Source organism: Neodiprion virginianus, chromosome 3, assembly GCF_021901495.1.
Source record: "Neodiprion virginianus isolate iyNeoVirg1 chromosome 3, iyNeoVirg1.1, whole genome shotgun sequence".
In the NCBI taxonomy this organism is placed as follows: domain Eukaryota; kingdom Metazoa; phylum Arthropoda; class Insecta; order Hymenoptera; family Diprionidae; genus Neodiprion; species Neodiprion virginianus.
In genome coordinates, this window is record NC_060879.1 from 24679684 (window position 1) to 24700949 (window position 21266).

Consider the following 21266-nt stretch of genomic DNA (forward strand, 5'->3'; position numbering starts at 1 on the left):
CGTTTTGCGACTAACGTTTTAGTACTGCGTTACACTAAAAGTGCCGTTCTGTACTGAGCGGATTATATTTATATTAGTTTGCAAAAGCTTCGGAAATACCGTATTCCTTTGTTCCACCCTGCCGTTCTGACAATCCGAAACTTACTGAGCAGCTCAAAGCCAACGGAAAAGATACTCCCCACTTTTTCACAGCCCAGTATCATGTGCCTGATACAACATACATACACACAACTATGTCAGCTACCGTTTGCAAATTCGAATTTTTTTTGTAGGGTACATAGACGATTACAAAATATCAGATCGCGATTATAATAAAACACAGTGTTTGCTGAAATCTGTATACAAACGTTTCGGACTTTCCCTGAGAAAGAAATATGTAATTACATTGAAACTTCTCTTAACGGACACCTCCCAACAATGGATTCCTCTTTAGAACGGACAGTCTGAAAGTTTCCAGAAGCACTATTTACACTTTAATATTGTTCTGGATAACGGACACTACTCTATAACGGAAAATATTTTTAGTCCCGAAGATGTCCGCTGTTGGGAAGTTTCACTGTATTGGTGACTTTCTATGGATGGAAATAAAATTATGTTTGATTGTTGAAAACTCAATTTACCAGTGCCCTGCACATAACGTGTAGTAATAGTTTCCGAAATATGCATTTCCGGGGATCGTCCTGTTTTTTTGCAACAATTATGAAATGCCCTAGTCGTTTCAATCGCATCCAGGTTTAGTACGCGGCCCCATGTGTAAAATATTTTGATACCGACTGGATAATTTATGAGATAAAGTAAAGCAGAAAGTACAAAAATCCTTTTAACGATTAGAAGATTTAATTTGTTCTGAATTAATCTTTCGCAGTAAGACAAAAATGTATCCAAAATACAATTAGCTATACTAATTTTTTTACAATCAGTCTTCTTTATGCAGAGTATAACTCATGGTATAAATCAGCCGTCGTTTCAACCGTTGTCGGTATTCCATTAATTCACAATGTAAAATCAGCTTCGAGTACTCAAGACTAGTTTGCTATCAGACGTAAATAAGTTGTTGAATATACAGTGCGTGTACCAGTTGAACAAAGAGGCACTTATGCAAAAGAAAGAAAAGGAGAAAATGGGGGTTTAAAGAAGCAAGCCCACTGATCTCTAACACTCCAAGCTCTCTGCAATTTGACGCACGAGTGCGCGTGAGTCTCGACAGTCGACTCAAGAAGGTGCTACGCGGGAAACTATACGAGTTTCAAGGCTGTGTTTTTAAGGTTTATCTTTGCTAGTAAATCCGTTCCTTGTGAGCTCGAAAAGGAAGCTCCACTTAGACAGAAGTTTTTTTCAAATTTGCATTAAAAATTTCAAAATTCTAACGGAATCATCTCAACTCTAAACTTCTTTTCATTGAGGTTAGTTTTATCCTTCAACCACAATTTAACATTTTCTTTAAGCCTACCATATTCGATTCAGACTTCTTTTAGACACGTATTAACGAAATTTACGCATAATATTTATATTTCCAGGCGATATTTCGATAGAATGAGTTCTCTACAGGAAGCTCCCAAAGAAATCTACAATTTGTATTTGCAAACGGCTTTAAATATCGTGACTTATTTTGGTAAGTTATTATATTGCCCCTCTGCTCGTATTTGGCTCTCAGCCTTTTCAAGCTTTTGTGATTGCTATAGTTTCTCAATTTTTAAGTTTGATCTTCTTCAGTTTTTTTTTTTTTTTTTCATTTCTTCATACTTTTCAATTCACTGCTTTCATTTGGTACAATTGGTTGCAGAAGATGAGTCCCAAGAAGAGAGGCTGAAAGAATTAACAGACCTAGCTGAGGTCAGCGCTAAGCTAGATTTAAAACTGAAGAAATCGTGTGAAATTTTACAACGCCTATCCGCACCACAGGATGATTTCAATGGAAATCAGGAAGTAATTGATCATGCGCAAACACTGGAGGTATTTACATTCAGTTTAATAAATTCTGTGAAGAATATATTAATGAATATGAATCAAGTTTTAGTATAGAGACCAGTGAGTAGTATCCAATTTTAAATTTACCCATCTTTGGTTTTTATCTGTGAAACAACATTCTATTTTATTCCACACAGTTTACTTGTTTGACAAATTTGCTTTTCCTTAGTGAATTACTCAAAAAATTATAAGCCATATTGTTCTGCCAATCATTAATACCTTATTTTGAAGTTAGTGACTGTTGGAGGATTAATTTAATTAGTTGAGAAAGACTTTTCTCTTCAATTGACCAACACTCAACGAAAATTACCCATCATCAATCATTAATACCCTAAGAAAAAAGTGATCCTTTTTTATGTATGAAATAAACTTTGCTAGCTGTAAATAATTAGAATTTTCTACTTCATTATGCATCTTTACGCTTGTTTTAGCAATTTACCAATGAAATAGAAGGTATTGACACGGATGTTAATAAGCACAAGAAATTTCAGGATTTTCAACAACAAGTCCAAGTTCTCTTAGAAAGTAAGTTTTATCAGGACTGACAAACCCATAGAACTTTGATGAACCGTATCAGTCAAGAAATTAACTAATGAAATTTTTGCAATACATTTGCTTAGGAACTTCAATTTTTCATTTGGTAGGATAGTATTGGACCGTATTTCAAGGGACGTTTTATTTGTTACAAATTGAAATTTTCCAGCGGATTCATAGAAATAGTTGGCTAAAGGTTTTCTATAATTTCACTTCAGTAAAGCTAGCTGTTAAGAATTTCATAAGTGTATGTACAATTAGATGTCTGTATAACTTGCATGTTTGTAAAAAAGATACAAGATTGAACAACGCAGCCAACGTGAATGATGACGAATTGGTGCTAACTCAAAATGATATAAACGTCATCGATCCCATCACTAAAAGGCGAATAAATGATCCTGTCAGAAACACAGTTTGTGGTCATGTTTATGATCGAGGAAGTGTTGAAGCTTTGTTAAAAGCAAATAAACAAACAAGGTAATTAAATTATAATGCAACTCAAGAGAGTCTCTCGTGAAGTGAACTTGTCACGCTCAAGCAAAAGCCACTGACAACAATCAATGCAATGCATGGAGTCACCTAGGGCAACTTAGAAAGGCTCGCTTCACCAGATACTCTCTGTATTTGATGTACTGGAGACAAAATCTTTAGCTTCAAAGTTGAGAATTGATTGTTTCAAAAAGTTGTGTAAAATTAAAACAGCTTACACTTTGCATAACATTCAAGCCCACAAAGAGGGGACTTTCGAAATGACAGTAGACAGGTCATTTATATGAGAATCAATTTAAACAATATCATAAAGTAACAGGTGAACAACATAACAAACGTTGCATCAATTTATGGAATATTACACTCACCATCTGTTGCTTTCACCAGTTATGATTATTTTCAAATTGTTTCTCATGTAAATAAGCCTGTTTACGCTCATCTGAAAAGGGCTCTATAGATTGAAATATTATGCAAAAATATTACGAAGAGTTTTAATTTTCTACGACCTTCAAAACGATCTCCAAAATCAATCATTTTTGAATATTACTGAAGGAAGGATCAATCAATCACGTCCGTCTAAATTTATAAACCATATATCCTATTTACAGATGCCCAGTTGCCGGTTGTGCAAATAAAAATTACTTACAGCTGGACAATTTTCAGACGGATATTCTTACCAAAAGATATTTAGACCGAAATCCTCATGCGGATTAATGTGTATCCAGAAAACTAAATTACTCTTAACACCATCCAATACTTACATCACGGATAAACACTATGGATGCGTGCTCAAAAATACGATGTTCTTGAAAATGAATTTATTTCACAAGTGTATGGTAAACAAGCAAGGGTTTATTCATATGTAATTATTCATACGCAATCTCATAGTCATGCAGATTAAACATATTATGTCTCCTCAAACTATGTATCGACATTTTAAAAAACAAGCATAATGTTTCAGCTATATAACCAACCGAATTAAATAATTACCTTTACTCTTCGGATCACTCTTACCCAAAAAAACACTGTTATACGACCGGTGAGTCCAACAACGATTAGAATGTCTTGCAAAGCAATGTACTTGAAACTTTGAATTTTGACGCGACTTAATTAATGATGTTTGATAGCGTGGCGTCAGCGATGTTTTTCGAACATCGATTAATCGAAGCTGAAAAATATCGGGCGAATATAATCGATTACTGAAAAAAAAGAATCGACAGTTTCGATTAATCGATAGACGTCGCCCATCCCTACAGTTGACAAATGACAATTCGTAACCCGTAAATACGACCGTGAACTGCTGAAAACGTTAAAGTAAAAAACGCTGTAAACGTTATGGACGTGGATACTGCCAGCGATAATACTTCAATAGATGACAAAACGGAAGATTTTTGCGAAAATCCAACTCGAGATGCATTGACGGAGGGACTGATGGGTCTTTTGAAGCCTACAGTAGATCAACTTGATGAAAGAATACGCGCTACAAGGTACGTACGCGTTGTAAACATTCGCTAGGTTATGTCTTTTTTTGAGAGGGGGTTTGATAAAATTTTGAATGCGTTAGATACTAATTTTATTCAAAAACTAGAAGATATTTGATCCTTTTAGTTCCTACAATCTTATAGATGTGAAAAAAATGTTAGTTTTCTACAATGAAAAGGTATGAACTATTTATTGGAGGAACTACAGAAGGCTGAATTTTATTTGGGAAATACACACTTTCACGGACTAGAAATTCGTGGAAAGAATTTTTGACTAAACTTCTTTTGGTATGGCAATAAAAGAAAAATGAAAAAACTACAATTTTACTGAAATTTTGTTTACATTTTTGCACTGCGACTCATAAGCAGTTTGTTAAGTCGCTGTTGAACTGAGTGGACGTCATTAGTATCTTGATATGTTGTATTTCGCTTGGTTCTAGAATAAGTCAAATTGAGCTAAAGCAGCAGATCGAATCATTGACAGAGGAATTATTAAAGATATCGGAAACTCTTCAGTGCCCTCATGAACTGGATGTTTACGTTAAGAAGCTCATCAATACCAAACATAAGATTACTGTTGTAAACAACATTTTACAAACAACTCAAGATCGACTTGGCAAGCTTCATCTAACTGTAGATAGGAGTTTAATTCGACAAAGGGCTTTTCTGGAAAGCACTACATTTTACGATCCGGCGCCAACCATAACCGCCGAACAATTAGCCAGATTTGGAGGTCCTGATAAGTACTTGAAAGAGTGATGAACTATGACCGAAATTAGTAACAAATAATTTTTAATAAGGCAAAGAAATGCAGCTTTAACTTATGTTGACACAAAAATGGAGACTCCTATTGTCAAACTAGATATTCAGGATTTAGAAACAGTCTATGAACCGTCTGAAGATTCATTTTTACTTATAGATGCGCTAGAAGCGGATTTCGAGAAATTGAAAAAAGCTAAGCCAGTAATGTGCTTAGAAATTGGCAGTGGATCTGGTGTAGTTATAACAGCATTGGCAAAGGCATTAAATCGTTTTTTTCCCGCTTATTTCATGGCAGTTGACATAAATTCTAATGCATGTAGAGTCACTAAAAGAGTTGGCCAAGATAATTTGGTTGATATTAACGTCTTACAGATGGATTTGATCAATTTAGTAAAGAAGGAGAACACGTTTGATGTTGTAATATTTAATCCACCATACGTGGTTACAGAATCCTTAGAAGTTCTTGACCAACGATTAATATCAAAAACCTGGGCAGGGGGAATAGATGGTCGAGAAGTTATGGATATGCTATTTCCTCATATTCCAAATATTTTATCGAATAATGGATTGTTTTATTTAGTCACGATCAAACAGAATGATCCGATTTCGATTATAAATGTTTTTAAGCAATGGAAAATGAGTGGAGAAATAATATGCGATAGGAAAATTAGAGGAGAACATTTATACATTCTACGGTTTGTAAAAATAACACTTTAGTAATCTTATGATATTTGCACTGTATACTCCATCAATCCGACTCGAATAATTTTACCAACAATGAAATTCCAAATTAATTGAGCTTACGTTTTTGAGATGAAGCTAAAATTGGCAGTCAGAACTAGCAGCTCAATATGCCAACTATGAGTAAAATGAGGAAATAAAGCTCAATAATCGAGATTTCGTCTAATCTGATTAAAAACTAATACTTTTCAAGTATATATAGGCGTCAAAGTGTAGTGAGTCAATAGTTGTTTAATAGCGAGAATTCTAGCGCGTTTCGCTGCTAAACTTGGCTGCTAGCTTCCGCTTTATGACAGGCTATTTAAGGAGTACACTATAAGGTAATATATTTAAAATTGATAATCATTATATGTATATGTCAAACATCAGTAATATAGTCAGCTCTTGTTATAAAAGATGCTGTATTTCCCTCTATCTTTTCCTTAAAATATGGAATTATACACGAAAGTGGGAATAAAACGCGCCTGTCTCTTATACCGAGAGCCCTTCGTAGTAAAATTAATATTTTTTAATCAAAAGCTTTGAATGAACATTCTGTAGCAATGAGCATATAATAATTATATAAGATAATATTTAGTTGTATATTTGTTTAATTTGATATTCAATAATTTCATAATCGGTATCGAATATTGTGTGAAATAAAATTTCAAGGCTATGAAAAGATTTATAATTTATTTAAAAAAAACTCTACATTGGTATTTCATCATCCTGTTAAAGATAACCCTCGTGTAGTTGGGACTACGATAATTCATTGAATTTACAAAGCTCTGTGCTTTGATACCAACTGCATACAAATACTGCTGTGCAGTATAAAATATATTATTTATAAATACGCTCACTTTTTCAATATTTTCACGGAAGATGATGCAATCGTTTGATGGATCTATTTCAGTACTTTAGAAAAAGAAAATGCATCCTGATTAGAGATTTCAAAGAATTTCCTTCTTACAAGTAAAAAAGATTCATTTCTGAATCCGACCATTTTTAAAATTGCATCAAAAACGATATTCTTGAGCGTATCCAATATAACGGGTATTTGGATAATACGATCAAAATCGCAAAAAAATCAGAGAATAGAGCAGTCCGCGTTTTTAATCTTAGAAGTATTTAAAACCGAAGATCAGAAATAAGGATTACACCTTTTCCGTAACTTGTGTGATTTGAGCTCAGCTCCATGTGTATCACATTTAAAGGAATTACCTAAAAACTGATTGCACTGCGTCTGAGGGAGTTCTATTTTCTTTTAATGCTCAGCAAATGGACAAATCTGCGTGTGAGTGTAACAGCAACTCAATTCCCCTCCACTTAATGCAACATCTTGGCTGCACGAATTCTCTGTAATTTCAAATAGAATATGACTGAACTAATGGTAGATGCAACGAGCAAACTCAACATCAAAGAGAAAGTAGCATAAAATCCTGCGTTGCTCATGCAAACGTTCCGAGTGTTGCTGAACTCTTCTACTGCCATCTCTTCTATTTTTTCTAGCGCCAAATTTGAGGCCAAGCTCAGATCCTCTGGCATGATTACTCTAAATCCTTTACCTACACGGACTGGATCGGATAAAGCGCCAGATGAGTTCGTAGCAGCGTAACTAACGTCACGGCGTCTACGACCAGGGTCAATTTGCTACAAAAAAAAAATATAACATTTTTGCTGTTGAACCTTAAAAGGAAATTTACATAAAATCGCTAGACGTCGCAAGTCGAGCGCTATTAAAAATATACTTTTTTTTGAAGTGATGCACTATTTTTTAGATATTTCAGGAGAATCCTTACTTGGTTGGGCTCTGGGCATGCTTCACAGTCCGTTTTGCACAATTCTATATTACATTCCAAGTACAAGTCCATAACATCTGGAAACTTGAAGGCTTGGAAGAAAGCGTAAGCAATGATGGACGCCCCTGTATTACCAGTGTCTTTAGTCTTTTGGAAGGCTCCAAATAATTTTGGCTTCAGAATGCAACCACGTTCGTTCGTTAGTTGAACAATGTTTGTTGATGTTTCGTCACGAGCGATACAGTCATGTACCTAGGAAAAAATATGCTTATAGTTTTCATTCCACATTTTCGTTGTACACTTGCAAAAAACTAAGATTTTTACCTGGAGATCAAACCCAGGATCACCTTCAACGGATACGACCAACGTCATGGTTTCTCCAATCTTTACCAAACCGTCGGCGGCTGGAGCAAACGGACCTTTTCCCATTTGGATATCCAGTCTTGCCGTTGCTGTGTCACCACTAAATGTTACTATTTCTTGGTTCAACATATCGACGGACAGGCTGACAGACAGTGCTTTGTTGATGTTTCCTTCCCATAGGCAACGTACTCTACGAACCGTATCCCAAACTTCTTGAATGCCTGGTTCATTCTGAAAGGTCCGCGCGGTAATTAATAATTGTTGTAACTTGACCGAATTCTACAAAAAAAAAAAAACTACTCGTAGATTAAAAATAGACACTAACCTGTAGCACTAAGACGTTTTCTAAGTAAGCTTGGCCTGCTTCTCCCTCGAAATCATTTATGAATTGCGTACCGCATGAATCCAAACTAACGGTGAATGAATATTTCGTCTGACCCGATCCTTGAGCAACGTAGCGGCAGTTTTGATCCGTATAGAATCCCTGAAGTGTCGCAAAATTTGCATCAAATTATTATTCCCCATTAACGAATTGGTTTTGGTTTACGTGCAGACGTACCTTCGAGTAAATTACACCGTCGAAGGCTCGGTTGAATTCAATATTGATAGTCATCATAGTTTTGCTGCATTGAACGTCAATCTCATGAATATGGGGAGGATGTTTCAAGTCTTCCTCGGTTATGCTAGATCCAGCTTCCGCCACCGAATTTGTTTCTACACTGGTGAAAGAACTTTCACTTCCTGTCACGACCGTACCTAGTATAAATTCGTTGTGTGATTACCTGAACCTTTCGTTTACCACTTGGTCAATCGGGGACCATTGCGTAAAATTTAGGTATTCATAGTTACCGGAACCACTGTAACCACTGGTACTCGAAGGTTGCGGTGTTGGAAAGCTCGGAGTTGGTGTTGCACTCGGAGAATAGTAGCCACCGGATCCACTAACCGAAGCGCTTCCAGACGCGCCTACGCTTACCGAGCCTCCATAACCAGATGAAAATTTATTTTGCGACGGTTGGGATTGCGGGGTCGAAGGTTGATAACCAGCAGTTTTAGGTGGTATGTAACTACCGATCGGTTGATACGAGGGCGAAGGTGCTGCAGAAGAGGGAGGATTGCTGGGAATTGGTCGAGGCTGGGCTACCGAAGAGCCATAGTTTTGCGAACTTGCGAAACTCGAAGAAGAAGATTGACTGCTTGGCGCGAGGTAACTCGGCCTCGGAGTTTGGTACGTTGGCTGGGAAGAGTAGCTGGGCGACGATGGTAGGCTCTGGGAGAATCCAAGATTCGGGGGGGAGTAAACCGATGATTGTTGCTGGTAGCTTGGATAGCCCGTAACTTCGTTCAAGCTTTGCGACGAGTAAGAGGGTTGTTGCGGCGTTGAAGCTGGTTGAAAAGGTCGAGGTCTCTCCGGAGGTCTCTGCGTACTGTAGGGTGGCAGGTACGCGTCAGATTGTTGACGAACTGTAGATATATGGAAAAAAAGAAACAGATTTTAATGAATCTAATTAAAAAAAGATGTAGCGGTTTTCATTAATCAGGTGATTAGTTAACTTGATACAGTTATAAGTGTCGCGTATAAGCTTGAGTAAACGGTATAAATAAACGTCTTTGTAGAGTATATCGATCTACCTAATGGATCGTTGTGCGTCTAATACGTGTAACTGAAAATCAAGTTGTGCCGGTTATCCCAAAAGTGTGTCGTACGGGGAACATAATATGTAGTTGGCATTGTATGTGCAAATTTGGTGCACCTGGTTACGGTGATGTAATTTTTACAGTACGTGACATTAAAGTAACGTTAGCTATGTACATCATTAAATCACTTTTCTGCTAGCACTCTAACAGCACATAATATCCCACGAATATCTTTTGGATATCCATCGGACTCGTGAATCCAACTACATTGTTTTCCCGTGCATGAATGGATTAAAAAATTATCATTCTTGATTAGCAGATGGTGTGCAGGTCGAATCAGATGTCATGCAGATTTGGTCGTCATGCTGGAATATTATGCGCTTGTTGTCAATTATAAATGGAGTGTTATGACATTCTTTTTGTTTCAGCCAAAACCTACTTTTCCTCGTGCCCTGACGATAGACGCCTTGAATCCACTCTAGAATATTTCGCGCCATCACATCTGCTGGGGAATCTCCCGTAGCTCTCACAGTTCTCGAATGAGCTGAATGTAAATGGTACACAAAATACTTTTGAGATGGGAGAAATTTTATAACATTAAATGAAGTAAGAAGTAACGATCAGATATCCTACGAGAGAAGAATAATAGTAGATGGTACTAACACGCTGATGCCTTTACAAATAGTGCCCGGTCTCCATTTTGAGCTGCTACGACACCCAGCAGCCCGGCAGCTAATACAGCAATAAAAAATTTCATCGTTCACCTGAAACAGAATAGAAGAATTAGGTTCGACAATATAAAAGTAAAGTGCATCGCATGTACATCGATGTAATCATTTGCTTTCCCTTTTTAGCAATATAAAGATAGCAACCAGCGATAATTAAGAGTATGAAGACGCTTCGTTTTTTGTTCGTTTCAATACGTTGTAATATTGCTAAATACTCGCGCCGCCATTTAATCGTTTTATAATCATCGAACTGTAAGATGATAAATTGACGTGAAAAGAAAATATACATAGGTATAATATAATCGAACACTTCACGTGAAGTAGTGCCTTGAAAGTGATCCACGGTAAGGGAAAAATAATTAAATAATGTCTCGAATAATGTGATTAGGCTGTTTTATTACAAGACGCAGTCCTTGGCCTAGAAAAGTAATAATGACAGTCGATTTTGCGGCCATTGTATTGTACTGTCATGATTGTCATAAACATTGACACAATTTCGCGGTGGTGCATGATTAGGCGTAAGTTAATGAAAAAGATCTTGAAAAATTAAACTTGAATTAATCCTATGAAAAGTAAAGTTTACGGTCAATCAATTGGGAATTCACTGTGCCTTTTTTACACCGAATGAATTTCTTTCTGTCGTATACATTTTTTATGTTCATCCAAAGGTTAGTTAACAAGACAAAATTGCTCCATAGTTTAACAAACTACTCGCAGGATATGGTTAACATAATGTCTGTTACCTTGATTGAGAATCAGTAAGTAATTGATATAGATTGTAGTTGAAGTGGAAATGTTACATCATCATTATAAATTCGAAAACGACAGTCCGTAGATTTCTAGTATCAATCAATCAGACTTTGTTCCTGTTTTACATTTGCATGCTCATTACATAACCACATATGCATTGCATCAAGTGCGGCAAGTCTACGCGAGGCTAATGACTCGAGTGATGCCTTTAAAGTTTCTCGCATTAAAATATTGCAACAGTTCACGGTTCAAGGTATTCAACAAGCATTTCTGTATTCTTTGGAAAAAATAAGTCGTTAAGAGGATTCTAAGAAGGTGGCATAGACGCTTCTTTTTCTTACAAACTATCGCTTTCGTGCACAACTTTCGCCACTCTTCCCAGGACGATAAAAAAAAACCGTCTAAACGCGTCTCGGTTAAATTTTGAAAATAATTAGTACCATTCCGCAGCATCAACTGTTACGGATAGTTATCGATTCTTTCTGGAACGAATCATGATTATCATTGTTTTTCAACTATGAATATGGAAATATGTACAGCGCTGTAAACTCAAATATATTACCTGTCTACCATTAAATTTTTTTAAAGTAAATAATTCGCAACGGAAACAAAAATATTAAAAGTAACTCTCAAAACTCAGACAATATCCCACAGTTTTATAGATTGCACAACGTGTAACTAACGCACTCCGAATTCATTTGGGACTGTTTTACCGAGGTGAAACATCAAATAAAAAAAGTATCTTACTTATTATGATGGGATTCAAGGATTTGATAATACCAGTTGGTCAATGGGTCAGCTTTTTTGCTTGTGCCGAGGAATCCACGGTCAGTCTCTCTAATCTCTAATTTCAAATACACCTAAGGGCGTCTACTATCGTGTCTCAAACCAATATCTTTTCATCCATGGATCCTACCACTCATCAATTACTTTGACGATGCTTTGAAGCCGCTGATGAAAGTTCCTGGACTCACACAAGTCGCTTCGCTCAATATATTTACCTCCGGTTGTTCAAGTGCAATCGAATATACTTGGCGGCTTCGCACTCTTGGAAAGCTTTCGATTTCGACGAGTGCATCTTGGTCCGAATTATCAATTTTGCACAATTCTTGAATCTTAGATTTTACTGCGAGAAATCAAAGGCCAGTATTGACGGACTCGCAGATTCTTGGACGAATGTGCGAATGAATCTGGCGATAATGAGACGATAAAATCAACGGAAATAGCAACGGTAGGTATAATAATACAGCGTACAAGCATATACCTTACATACAAGGATGGCACATCGTAGGACGAGGTGAAAGGTGAAAGTCATGCCATTCTCAGCGTGGTAGCCTCGAGCAGATGACTGTATCACGCTTGTTGTGAAGATTGCAATTTTTCAAGTATAACCATCGATTAGAAATCCTCGGCTCTAACGGCGGCGGGTGAATTTTTTTTTTTTGTTGGAAAGTTCATTGAAATTTTCGAAACTCACAGTTGAAAGAGGGTATCACGTCCGCTTAGGCAGTTACGTGTGCAAGTGTCTGAGACGGCGTCAAAGATCAGCGCGATTCAAATTGCAAATTAATTAATAACCACGATGTGAATAATTGCAACACCGTTAACACCGCAATGAGATAATATGCAGAAACGCTTACGCGGTGTGTTAAAATGTTTTGCAATCGTATGACGCGTAATTAAGACTTTATAGCTACATCGTTTCGCTGCATAGTTTTCAATTATTGTTATTATACGAATTCGTGAAATACTAGACGCGTAATATAGGGTAGCTCAGAGCTTGCGGTTTCGGAGTATGGCGCAAATCCGCGTGCACTTGAGACGCTGCGGTTAATCTTCTTAATAATAATCATTTTAATGACCGTTTATTAACGAAGAAACGCAACACGTGTCATAAGAATTGAAGGATAGCGCAATGACACGCCGAAAATTAAGACGCAAAAAGCCAACGGTGCAGCATACACGGTGCAATTTTATGCGTATGAATATGCGTACAGTGATCACATGAATGTATAACGTCTGAACTCAAAATTAATTAATGCGAATTTTGATCAATATTGTTGAATATTTTTCGTCGTCTTCCTCAATATAAATCTGATCTTTTAATGCTGGGATGTGTTGAAAAGAAATGTTGGAAAGTGGCTTCATCGATTCGTTTAACTGCGTACGAACATAAATGCATCTTGAAGATTATATTATCCTCTAAAAACTTTTTCCGATCTGCGAAAGTAATAGTCACGTTTCAAGATATTTTTTTAAAGACAATTAGCATTCACCGTGCTACGTTATAGCTTTGGTCGAATTTCCTTGAAGTTATTTTTCAGCAAATGATATGGTGCAGGGTGAAATTTGTAAAAAAGATAGCACAGTATTACAAATATCGAGGTATGTTATCAGCATGCCATAGATTTGCATACACAGTGAGCATACAATACGTCCCACGGGGTTGTCGAAAAAATTCTTTTCTGCTCTATTACATAAACGGTAGTCAACGGAACTTGTACGTTCTGTAGCCAGATTGTTATAGAACTCCCAGTATTGTTGAGTTGCAATAGAAATTGTATATTCAAAGTACGAATTTCAAAATCAAGTAAAAAATTTAATGCGGAAGTATACCGTTAAAGACGATTGTTAAAACGACACCGTTTCAAAATTGCCCACGCATACATAATCATCTTGAACTACACGCATAAACATCAAGAATTAGAAAAAAAAAACATACTCCTCGCATATTTTACCTGGATAATTACGCAAGTGAGACTAGAATACATCTTTTACAGCGATGAGTTACAAAAGAAAAGAACGAACAAGTTTTTCTTCCTTGCAACTGTGCTATACTGTTTACTATCTGCATTCGCAGGAAATGTAAATTTACTTGTATTATATTTACACCGATACAAAAGCTTGAGAATAATTCGTAGCTGCAAAAAGATTTTCTACAACACGCTTCAATTACTTGGCAGAAGTACGTATGGAGTACAGAAATTCCGCAAGCGAAAAATTGCATAATTACAGGGCACAATGTAAATCACAATTTTTCATGTCAATTCTGACTAGATTTACTTAATGTTTTCAAGATTTTCAAGCCGTATACCAAATGCCGTAATAATTTGGTAAATTATTTCATTCGTGAACGGGAGCATGGTAAGTATGAAAAAATGAATTGTCGTTCATTGTAAATTACCGTGCATCCGCTCTCTGTCAGACGGGCTGGCACTCGTTGCAGTTTCTCAGCCCTATAAGTATCATTCGATCACCATCTCATACATACACGTATACCTCCAACAGTATAAGATTACCTCGTGAGCCGCAGCGATGCTGTTTGTACTCGACCTCTATAAATCTAGAGGCTAGCCTAGCTCCAACTCGAGAATTTCTCTATAGAAACTACTTCAACCACCATTGGGTCGGGGTCATGGGGACATTGATTCCATCTAGGTACATCACGCGTATATGTATTTACGCTGCATATACATGATTTCACAAAAGTTACTACGACGAACCGTTTCTCGCGTGGAAAAGAAAGAGCGCGGAATATATTATGTGCAGCACGTGATATAAAAATCCCGATGAAACTCGGATAGGATAATTAAGGTCGAAGTTCAACGAGGAAAAGCTGATAATGTGAAATATATTTTTTTTCCACTGACTCATTTTTTTTCGACGGTACGTATGACGGCACGAAAGAGATATGCAATTTGCAATTTGCCGTGTTTTACGGTCTCAGATATCGTCTAATGACTTCGACGATCGTCGAAGATAATTGTCAACGGCTGTTGAAACTCTTTGGCGCAAACTTGGGGCACATGCGCCTATACTTTAAGACCTGCATGCAGCGATTATTAACGACTACTGCAAGTTAACTGCAGTTAATCGACTGTATGAAAAAGTCATTTGGGACGTCTTTAAAAGGTAGCTATAGAGAAATTACTTCGAAAGAAAGTTAACTTCAAGGAGGAATTTACGAGTGATGGTGCGGTGCATCTTTATGGCAAGACGAAAGATTAAAGCAGTTGATTCGCCGAATGAATAATCAGAATTGGTGCAAACTACTTTCATTTTCGAATTTATGCAACTTTTTCACATTCTATACATGTATTTTTTAATAGAAAAAACTTTACCTACTTTCAACCAAAATAAAACTCAAAGATACGCACGCTTAAACATTTGAAAAAAATTATTCCATTCGTTATTGAACTGTAACATAAAATGATACGTGTATCATGATTCTAACAGTATTTCGAGAACGTATGTATCTAAATAAAAAAAAAAAACAAAATTAATGTTTTAGGAACCTAGTTCTTACCCTCTAATTTTAACTTCAAACTATCCATTTACACAATCTAACAAGCGCCACGGATCATGCGTATATAAGTCATAATCGAGTAGATGGCAATTTTCAGTCGTTCCTTTCTCGTAATTTAATCTATTTTAAAAATGGCCACAAGCCGAGGAGTGAAGTGTGTCGAGAAGAAATTTTCAACACAAAGTTGTATTTTGTCCGAGCGAAAAAAGAACTGTTGCAAACGCGGTGAAATTTATCGTGATTGATGAATCCTGTACGTTGGACGGATCTTTTTGTAATTGTACTAGAACGACACGAAGAAGTGAAAAAAGTAAGAGTTATACAGGTATATTGACGTTCGGAGGATCCCTACAGAGAGTAGAGAGTGATTCGTGATTTTCGTTTATGATTTAAACCGTTTCACGAAAATCTGGGGACACGTATGTACTGCGTATGAACATGCAAGTTTGAGTTTCTCCGTGGTCAGGACGTTCTTCCGCGTAATTAAAGTTGTTTGTAGGACAGTATTCGAGGCATCGTTAGCAAAGATCGTTTGTATTATGTACCGTCGCCCAGAATCGCCCGAGGATCGCTTTGAGCATCCGCAACGTGAAACTCCGAAACGCACGAGTCTGCCTACGTCGTCTCGTCACTTTCTTCGCCTGTACATACATACATACGACATAATCTCGAGACCGAAATACAGAAGTATAGAAAACTACTACGAGGCTTTCAGAACTAACAATAAGACCAGTAGTCCAGTTGGCACTTAAAGGAGAGATTTATTTTCACAGTCTACTGTGTACGATGCTCGTCAATTCTGTGATGATCACATTTTTCCGACTCCTAACAGCGGGAAAAAGAGATTCAAACCAAAAGCTCGTTTCACTGTGTAGAAATAATTGTTTCCAATCACTATGGCGAATTTGAAAATTGACGCTGCCGATTGACGAGGAAACACTTCGGTAACGATGGCATTCTAAGTCACTGTCACCACTGGCGTAATATCATAGGATCACTGTGAGAATTTCGAGCTAAGAATTCACAAGGAGAAGCTCGATGTTGAAAAACGTGATAATTGCTCACCGAAGATGGAAAAAAATTGACTGCATTTGAAGAGAGTGCGAAGTACGACGAAAGTCAAAACTCACCCGTGGAACAGAGATATCCTGTTGGGTCGAACGGTTCACTTGGATTAGGTTGGCGGGTGGTGTGTTGGTGGTGGGACCGTGTATCTTGGCGGAGCGGATTCTGGCGTGCACGCGGTTTGCAAGAAAGGTGAGAGTGAATAGCTGAGAGCATCTTCATTCAAGCTTTATATAGGTACATCGTCCAGGGTGAGGTGAAGTTAGGTTTGGCAAAACCGGGGACCTGGGCACCGGGCACGTTATCCCCTTTCCGTATAAAGGTAACCGCTGCTGTTGTACACATACTGCCACCACATCAGCATCCCATACGTAACGCTAACGATAAGTGATGCACTGATATAAAGATGCACACGCATCGCTGAAGTCGGTGGTGGTCAGGGTGAATTTGGATATCAGGTCTAACATATTCGCGAAAATTGGGTAACATATACTCGTGATACGTGTCTCGTCTCTCGATCAATTGCTTCTTGGGAATTGGGGATAAAGAACGAAAACGACCGACTGCCCATGCGGTTGTTAACAATCGGATAAGACTTTTGTCGCACAATTAGGTCATGCAAAAATTCGATAACTCCAATGCCGTCAATTTCCATCAATTTCCATCAATTTTTCTGATACACACAAACGTCATGATCTGTGGTTGTACCCACACGTGGGATGTTGTCGTAAACCTTTAAACTTTCTTTCTTCGTGAGAATTGCCAGCTGCAAACACGAACGCGAATATACGCGTACATGACCATAGGCTCACAGCTCGGTTACGCCATTTATCATTTTTATCGTAATATTTCTTCTCCTTCTTCTTCTAGCGGCGACCTTCTTCACCCACAATAACCACAGGCAACAATTTTCTCCTGTTGGAAGACGTGGAATACTTATTAAACGAAAAGCATGCATTATACGACTGTATGATCAGGTCTCACTTCATCGTTCGGTAAACCATTGATTTTAAGAAATATTCAACTACCGTAGAGAAATAGAGATCAATATTGTCGCTGAAAGTGTCTGTAATCCAACCTTTCGTTTCATCGCATCGTACACGAATACATCCATAGATGTACCCAATGTCTTTCGATCAGAGGTTTCGTTTCATTTGCTTTTGACCACCGCACAAGGCTGCGTACCTCGACGCAATGGGTCAACGACTATGATTAGGGTTCTCCTTCGTCAGTGGTACAAGGTAGCAGTGAGAGTGTGCCAGCTGTAGGCGTCTGGTCGGATTGCTGACTTGTTCTACTGAGCGACGAGGGTCGTAATTAGGATCATAGCGCGGTGATCAAACCGCGGCGAATTTAAGATGAAACATTATAACAAATTGGGTCGGTATTGTGGAGCTGAATTATTTTGTTACGGCATTTCAGGGATCGGATTAAGAGAGACAAGCGTGAGAAGTGTAATACCCTGCATCGCCCGCGGAGCAAAGTACACAAGGTACAGTTACAACCGTGGACAAACTCGCTTTTACTTTCTTTGGCGGGAGTGTTTCATTGTTTCATCTCTTTCAAAGTTTCTCGCCGTCTAATCTCAAGCCTAAAGATCAACGCCTCATCGGCATTTCGGCAATCCGATCAATTGTTTACATTTCGTGAAGTGCGCTTCTTCGGAGAAAGGAGAAATCGACGTATATGCACGACTTGCTCATTGATGCACGCTTCGCATGTCTAGTTCGGGCCCTCTTCTTGCTCATAGTACGTATTAACTAGGCGATAATTTGTCGCATGTGCCTATATTATATATAATACTCTCTGTCATAATGTTTGCTCGAAAAGAAATGATTCGCCGATGGTACGTGACGCGGAGTTCAACGTTAACGCGGTAATTTTGCAATTATTACGAGATACTAATTCGCAACTATAACTCTAGAGTATAACATTCAGAATGTTGCTCCACCTTCGTATACATGTGTATCGTCCCTGACTCCACAAGCGTAACTTATACCCACGTTAGTAATTTTCAAGTACTATGGTAATAATTATTCGCACCCTGAAAATACCTCGAATTCGATCGGCAATTTAAATACGCAAAATTAATCGACTGTCTTTCGCAGCCAAGATCCATGGTCAGATAGTTATTGAAACTGAATGTTCCTGCTGCAAAGATAACTTCTGAATACACTGTATACCCCGGTGGGTTACTTTTTTTTTAGAAATTACTACGTTCTTTAGTACTTAGTTGTTTTTTTTTTCGCAATTTTTATGTATCTATTTTAACCTTGTCATGTTTACCTTAGAACGTGATGAGACCACGATCTCTAAACGTTGCCGGAGGCTAATCGTTTGTAGTAAAAGAAGATTCTCGTTCACAAGATTGTTTTCCAAGCAGAAGCTGCGGCGATTACCAAACTGCGTTGTCTATTATTATTGTTTAAGAGCTGGATTGCGCCACTTGAGGGATCGGAGCAAGGTTTGGTTAAGTCTTATAATCTTCTCTTCACGGTACACTGTACATTTTGTTAACTAACAATAATAACAAAATCACGTGATTCCGAGTTCGACCAATATGAAAATCACCAGAGGTGCACAAATTTACACGGCCCATTATGGGAGACGTGTAGAATGAAGTGAAACCACGCTTGGCGATGGAGGACATATTTTTTTATGGTCTATTCGATGCCATGATAATTATGTACAGTAATAATGCCGAAGGTCGGTCGATAGATATTCGATATTGTTTGGATGAATTGCAATTAACAAAACCTAAATTGGCGCGATTAGGGCACGATTTAGTTTCAAATTATTATTCACCGGAACGCACAAATACCGAAGGATCAAAGCACAGCAGCTTTCTTTTAATTTACAACTGTGTCATTCGTACTTATCCTGCATGATAACAATAACATTATCTTCTGTTGAGTATATTGCCCAAGAATACGGTGAAGATTAAATAATTTTCTGACACGTAACTGGATAAGAAGCGTGCAATTAAGCTGCACGTACGTGAAAATGTATAATAGGTGTAATTTGTCGCAGCCGGTTAGACGCAGGTATAATGTACGTGCTTTTCACTTTCAGCATATCCCGTCACTTTCTCAAAGAATTTTTACCATCATCGTCCCATTATATGGTATTATTTATTCGATTCTCTCGATGACGGATCTTCTTACTTGTGTCATTTCAATCTTCCGAGACGATCGGGGGTACATCAATGCCTGACCCATGCTCGACGCCTGCACCGTTGCCCATTCTAAGTTTCTCATTTCACTTTCGATAAGGTGAGTACAGAGTTAGAATGAATTGCAAGTATCCGTTTCATCACTTTTCGACTGGAGTTTAATCGGTTCGCTGAGACCTGCTTGTTTTCAAAAACAGCAAATAACCGAAAGTTCGCTCAAGTTTTCTGCAGGTGCACGCATATCATATTTAGGTATATCCTGGTAAGATTCTGTAATCGGGCAATTTATTAGCGACGTGTAAATTTGTAATAGTTACGAAGAGGAGGGAATATTTACGTATTATCATACAGTAAAAATTCTTTAACGTGTGGTGATGAATAAAAATTCACGCCTCGAAAATAAATTCTTCAACAGCTTGAGGTTTACACGCGGCTGAATAATTTCTCTAATCACACAAATGTCGTCAATATTCAAATATATTCCCATATTGGCCGCAAATGTTTACAATGCCGTTCCGTGACTATTGCTTACATGCGATGAAATGCAAAATCAAGGCCCTATTAGTAATCGTTAATTAACATTGGCCATGTACGAAATATTAAGTTTGTTTAGAAATGTTCACTCTATTGCCAAACGTTGATCACCGTTGTTAACGTCGCATTCTAATTCAATGTACATCAAGGAGCATTTGCCTATAACTTGATAATCGTTTACAGAACATTAAACTGACTCAAAATGACGAAGTACAAATTTTTTTAAATATCTCCGTACAAAAAACTATTGCTTCCTTGTTTCTAGTTTTATTCGGTACCTTTTTTGCAGTGTCGCCTCACTTTTTCTTTTTTGCGTAACTAGCGGGTATTTTAGGATCGGTATTGCAAGTATTCAAAGACACTTTTCTTGAAAGCATATGATACTTCCAAAAAGTTCGGTGTCAATAGTTTCAAGATACGTTAAGACGGATTGATCCGTGCATATAGAGGCTACGCGTTGTTCAAACATTTCAGTACCAAAGTTTATCTACGTGCTGATTTAAAGAACAAGATTTTTCGTACCTACGAGTCAAAAATTATGAAATATTTCTAAAGGATGTTGTATATAGTGTTGTAGCAAAAACTTGCATATAATCACTGGTTTCACTGGTACAGACAAAAAAAAAATCCGCGCAAGTACAAATTCACAACGAAATCTTTGATTTTGTGATAAAAAATGTAGAGAGCAAGATTGATATTTACATTAGAACATTTTTGATTTCACAATGCGCGTAATGTACTTCTTTGAAAGTAGGGTAACGGCTATTGGTACTGGTACTTTATTGGTTTTTTAAGACGTGTAAATAACAAATAATGATTTCTCCTAAAGTGTAATTTATACGGTGAACATAATACACTACTCGTTTGTATTTTGCCCGTGGGCCGCGTCAAATACTTGCGTTTATCAACGCTTCTAGGCACTCCTATTTTCACGCAAATTTTAAACGCAAGTGAACC

At 37.5% G+C, this 21266-nt stretch overlaps 4 protein-coding genes across 5 annotated transcripts; 3 read left to right on the plus strand and 1 right to left on the minus strand.

Moving 5' to 3' along the window:
• Positions 1–1088: 1088 nt before the first annotated feature.
• On the plus strand, positions 1089–3957 carry LOC124299729 (E3 SUMO-protein ligase NSE2-like). Its single transcript, XM_046753036.1, has 6 exons — positions 1089–1403; positions 1518–1612; positions 1784–1953; positions 2400–2493; positions 2796–2979; positions 3600–3957. Exons 2-6 carry the CDS (start codon positions 1534–1536, stop codon positions 3703–3705), a joined length of 633 nt encoding a protein of 210 aa, XP_046608992.1. The 5' UTR covers positions 1089–1403; positions 1518–1533; the 3' UTR covers positions 3706–3957.
• Positions 3958–4188: 231 nt separating this feature from the next.
• Positions 4189–5231, plus strand: LOC124299730 (SNAPIN protein homolog). Its single transcript, XM_046753037.1, has 2 exons — positions 4189–4478; positions 4913–5231. Exons 1-2 carry the CDS (start codon positions 4327–4329, stop codon positions 5229–5231), a joined length of 471 nt encoding a protein of 156 aa, XP_046608993.1. The 5' UTR covers positions 4189–4326.
• A 78-nt stretch (positions 5232–5309) lies between these two features.
• Positions 5310–5952, plus strand: LOC124299728 (methyltransferase N6AMT1). Its single transcript, XM_046753035.1, has one exon. It carries the CDS (start codon positions 5310–5312, stop codon positions 5949–5951), a length of 642 nt encoding a protein of 213 aa, XP_046608991.1. The 3' UTR covers position 5952.
• Positions 5953–6054: 102 nt separating this feature from the next.
• LOC124299725 (uncharacterized) lies at positions 6055–16796 on the minus strand. 2 transcript variants are annotated; one of them, XM_046753030.1, is made up of 9 exons: positions 16669–16796; positions 10418–10518; positions 10194–10298; positions 8966–9580; positions 8676–8872; positions 8442–8600; positions 8078–8347; positions 7754–8005; positions 6055–7604 (listed from the first exon to the last, which is right to left on the minus strand). In XM_046753030.1, the coding sequence occupies exons 2-9, from the start codon at positions 10509–10511 to the stop codon at positions 7281–7283; spliced, it is 2016 nt and encodes a 671-aa protein (XP_046608986.1). In that variant the 5' UTR covers positions 10512–10518; positions 16669–16796; the 3' UTR covers positions 6055–7280. The 2 variants fall into 2 exon arrangements, with proteins under 2 accessions (XP_046608986.1, XP_046608987.1); XM_046753031.1 differs by lacking the exon at positions 10194–10298.
• Positions 16797–21266: the final 4470 nt, after the last annotated feature.

Coding starts and splice junctions, on each gene's coding strand:
- LOC124299725 (XM_046753030.1), bottom strand. CDS start 10,511: ATGAAATTTTTTATTGCTGTATTAGCTGCCGGGCTGCTGGGTGTCGTA. Junction 8,873..8,965: donor CAGTGGTTACAGTGGTTCCG/GTAACTATGAAT, acceptor AATTTATACTAG/GTACGGTCGTGACAGGAAGT. Junction 8,348..8,441: donor AAAACGTCTTAGTGCTACAG/GTTAGTGTCTAT, acceptor CGGACCTTTCAG/AATGAACCAGGCATTCAAGA.
- LOC124299729 (XM_046753036.1), top strand. CDS start 1,534: ATGAGTTCTCTACAGGAAGCTCCCAAAGAAATCTACAATTTGTATTTG. Junction 1,613..1,783: donor AAATATCGTGACTTATTTTG/GTAAGTTATTAT, acceptor AATTGGTTGCAG/AAGATGAGTCCCAAGAAGAG. Junction 1,954..2,399: donor ATCATGCGCAAACACTGGAG/GTATTTACATTC, acceptor CGCTTGTTTTAG/CAATTTACCAATGAAATAGA.
- LOC124299728 (XM_046753035.1), top strand. CDS start 5,310: ATGGAGACTCCTATTGTCAAACTAGATATTCAGGATTTAGAAACAGTC.
- LOC124299730 (XM_046753037.1), top strand. CDS start 4,327: ATGGACGTGGATACTGCCAGCGATAATACTTCAATAGATGACAAAACG. Junction 4,479..4,912: donor GAAAGAATACGCGCTACAAG/GTACGTACGCGT, acceptor GCTTGGTTCTAG/AATAAGTCAAATTGAGCTAA.